This window comes from Eschscholzia californica, unplaced genomic scaffold, assembly GCF_041429995.1.
Source record: "Eschscholzia californica isolate CP2 unplaced genomic scaffold, dmEscCali1.0.p SCAF_5, whole genome shotgun sequence".
Lineage (NCBI taxonomy): Eukaryota > Viridiplantae > Streptophyta > Magnoliopsida > Ranunculales > Papaveraceae > Eschscholzia > Eschscholzia californica.
The window spans coordinates 16,966,167-16,969,080 of NW_028238472.1; the positions used below are offsets into that span (position 1 = coordinate 16,966,167).

At 36.7% G+C, this 2,914-nt stretch overlaps 1 protein-coding gene across 1 annotated transcript; it reads left to right on the top strand.

Moving 5' to 3' along the window:
* The first annotated feature begins 1,145 nt into the window (after positions 1–1,145).
* Positions 1,146–2,419, top strand: LOC147537517 (uncharacterized). The gene is made up of 2 exons (XM_086642792.1): positions 1,146–1,649; positions 1,853–2,419. The coding sequence occupies exons 1-2, from the start codon at positions 1,146–1,148 to the stop codon at positions 2,417–2,419; spliced, it is 1,071 nt and encodes a 356-aa protein (XP_086498918.1).
* Positions 2,420–2,914: the final 495 nt, after the last annotated feature.

The window sequence follows — 2,914 nt, forward strand, 5'->3', positions numbered from 1 at the left end:
ATACTTGCATAGACTTCAAAACAAAGGAACTATTTTAGTACACCATGTGTGTTAAATTTTGATGACTTAGAAACTATTTTAGAAGAAACATCAAAGTTGCATAAATTTTGTTTTAATCTTTCGGTCATCTTCGACATCTATTGAAAAAGATTTAAAGAAACATGTGAATATGTTTGGATTATTTTTCAAACAAATATTTCTAACTAAGTTGTACAACAGTGCAAACCATTGCGTTTTGACCAATAAGGTCAATTTCGTTTTTTTCCTCTGCTAGATAATTTACAAAAATGCCACAAGAACTGGAGCCTGTAAAAAGTTAGTAATAAATTCTTTTTAACCAAAGTCCAAATTTTTTAGGGAGGTGTAGCTCAGGGGCGTGGGTGTGGGGGTGCGACAGGTGCGACTGCACCGGGCCCCCTCACCCTAGGGGCCCCTTTTTGGTAATCCTGAGAGATATCAATAATCATATATGTGTAAGTGTAAAATTATTACAAGAAGTAGGTGTTGTCTAGTTGGTCCGTGATTAAGTTGAACGCACCCAACGTCCCGGCTTTGAATCCCCTTTGCCACAACAATTTTTGTCATATTTTACATAAGTGTCTCTTTGGGCATTCCCAGATATTTCAGTTAATGTAAACTATTAAGCAACTTTCAAAAAGTGCCCATAAATCCATTCATCCTATCAACTTCAACTCTCTTACAAAATTTGGATTTTAACCCACTTCTAAGGGCAACTCCAATGTGGGGCTCGGGCTCCCAATTTTGGGAGCCCCTGAATCTTGGGAGCCCCGGGGCTTAGAGCAACTCCAACGTTGGGCTCCCAAATCTAAAGTTTGTACATGTGTGGTGTACGTGTGTGAGGTTTGTGTTTTAATTTTCACCCATTAGATTTTGGCTCTAATATTTGAAATTTCAAATTTTACCAAAATTTTGGGGGAAATTTGAATTTCAAATTTTACCAAAATTTAGGGGAGAATTTGAATTTCAAATTTTACAAAAATTTTTGGGGGGAATTTGAATTTCGAATTTTTTTTACTTTTTGGTCACCTATAAATACAACCACTTATCCATTAAGTTTTCTACATCTTGTTTCTATATTCTCTACATTTTCTTTCTACATTCTTTCCATCTTCTCTCTCCCTTTAATGTATGATAGTTATGAGTTAGCAAATTTGATCATTCAACAAGAGTTAGAAGATAGGGAAGATGATGAATTTTTATTTGGATTGTATCTAGAAGAGTTACAGGAAAGGGATCAACGACCACGTTCCCGTCATGTTGGTTCTATTCCGGGGCATCGTACGATAAATCGTAACAGAAAAGAGGGTCATGAACGACTGATGCGTGACTATTTTGTTGAGAATCCACTTTATGATGCTGCTACATTTCGAAATCGATATCGCATGAGTCGTGAATTATTTCTTCATATCCTCAATACGTTGGTTGCTCATAATCACTATTTTGCACAAGAGTCAGACGCCTTCGGCAGATGGTTTATCGCCACATCAAAAGATAACTGCGGCTTTGAGAATGCTTTGCTTATGCGACACCAGCAGATGCAATTGACGAATACCTTCGACTTGGAAAGACGACTACAATCGATTCACTACGAGAATTTGTATCAACGATCGTCAATGTGTTTGGCCCTCGTTACTTAAGGTCTCCTAATGAATCCGATATTTGTAGGCTTTTAACACTTGGTGAAAAACAAGAATTTCCTGGAATGCTCGGCAGTATAGATTATATGCATTGGGCGTGGAAAAATTGTCCGACCTCATGGCACGGACAGTATACTGGCCATTGCCCTAATCCAACAGTCATACTAGAAGTTGTTGCATCGTCGGATCTTTAGATTTGGCATGCATTTTTTGGGTTGCCTGGATCATCGAATGACATCAATGTGTTGGAGCGTTCTCCGGTGTTCGATGCAATTGCCACAGGTAAGGCTCCAACTGTTAATTTTGAGATTAATGGTAATTATCAACATGATACGGGTTATTATCTCGCTGATGGGATATATCCAAAATGGGGTTGTTTTGTTAAAAGCATACAAAATCCGTTAACTCGGCAAAAACAATATTTTACGAGACGTCAAGAATCGGTAAGAAAAGATGTTGAACGAGCCTTTGGTGTATTGCAAGCTCGTTTTGCTATCATCCGAGAACCGGCACGTCTTTGGGATGTAGAAACACTAGGTGATATCATGAAGGCATGTATTATATTGCATAACATGATAATCGAAGATGAAGGACCTAATGCGACTAATGATTTTGATGGAAGAATTCCAGAAGAAGTGGTTGTTGGGGGAAATGAAGAAATTTTCAATCGTCTTGGTCGAGTTACAAGCAAAGATTTGCATACACGATTAAGGGCAGATCTTGTACAACACTTGTGGAATACTAAAGATCGCAACGACTAAACGGAACTATTTCCGTTATTTTACTTGTTTTTATGTATTTCGATTATGTGTTTGTAGGGAGTTATTATGTATTTCAATTATGTGTTTGTAGGGAGTTATTATCTATTTGGTTTTCAATCAATGAAGTGCTATTTAAAAAAAATACATAAATTCATACATAATCAAAACAACTAAAATTCATACATAATCAAAACAACTAAAATTCATAGATTTTCCTTTTTCCAATTTGAGAGCAATATCCTATGAATAGCAAGTTGTTCGGGATCCATTTTTGAAGTATCTTTGCCAACCAAGTCTATCCCCATTTGCATCCGTTGAACCTTGTTGTTATCTAGTTGTACGTCTAATTTTTTTGCTTCCACCTCTAATTCTTTATGTTTGTAGTCTATTTGTTTCTCTTAAAGGAGCATACTTCCATTGATAAGTTTATCTCTACTATCTTGTTTCTCCATTTTCTCTTTCCAAAATTCAAGCACCGCGGAAATTTCACTACCT

Excerpts from the sequence above, each read along its gene's own strand:
- LOC147537517 (XM_086642792.1), top strand. The coding sequence starts at position 1,146 with ATGTATGATAGTTATGAGTTAGCAAATTTGATCATTCAACAAGAGTTA. Across the intron at positions 1,650-1,852 it reads CGTCAATGTGTTTGGCCCTC|ATTTGGCATGCATTTTTTGG; the intron begins GTTACTTAAGGT and ends TCGGATCTTTAG.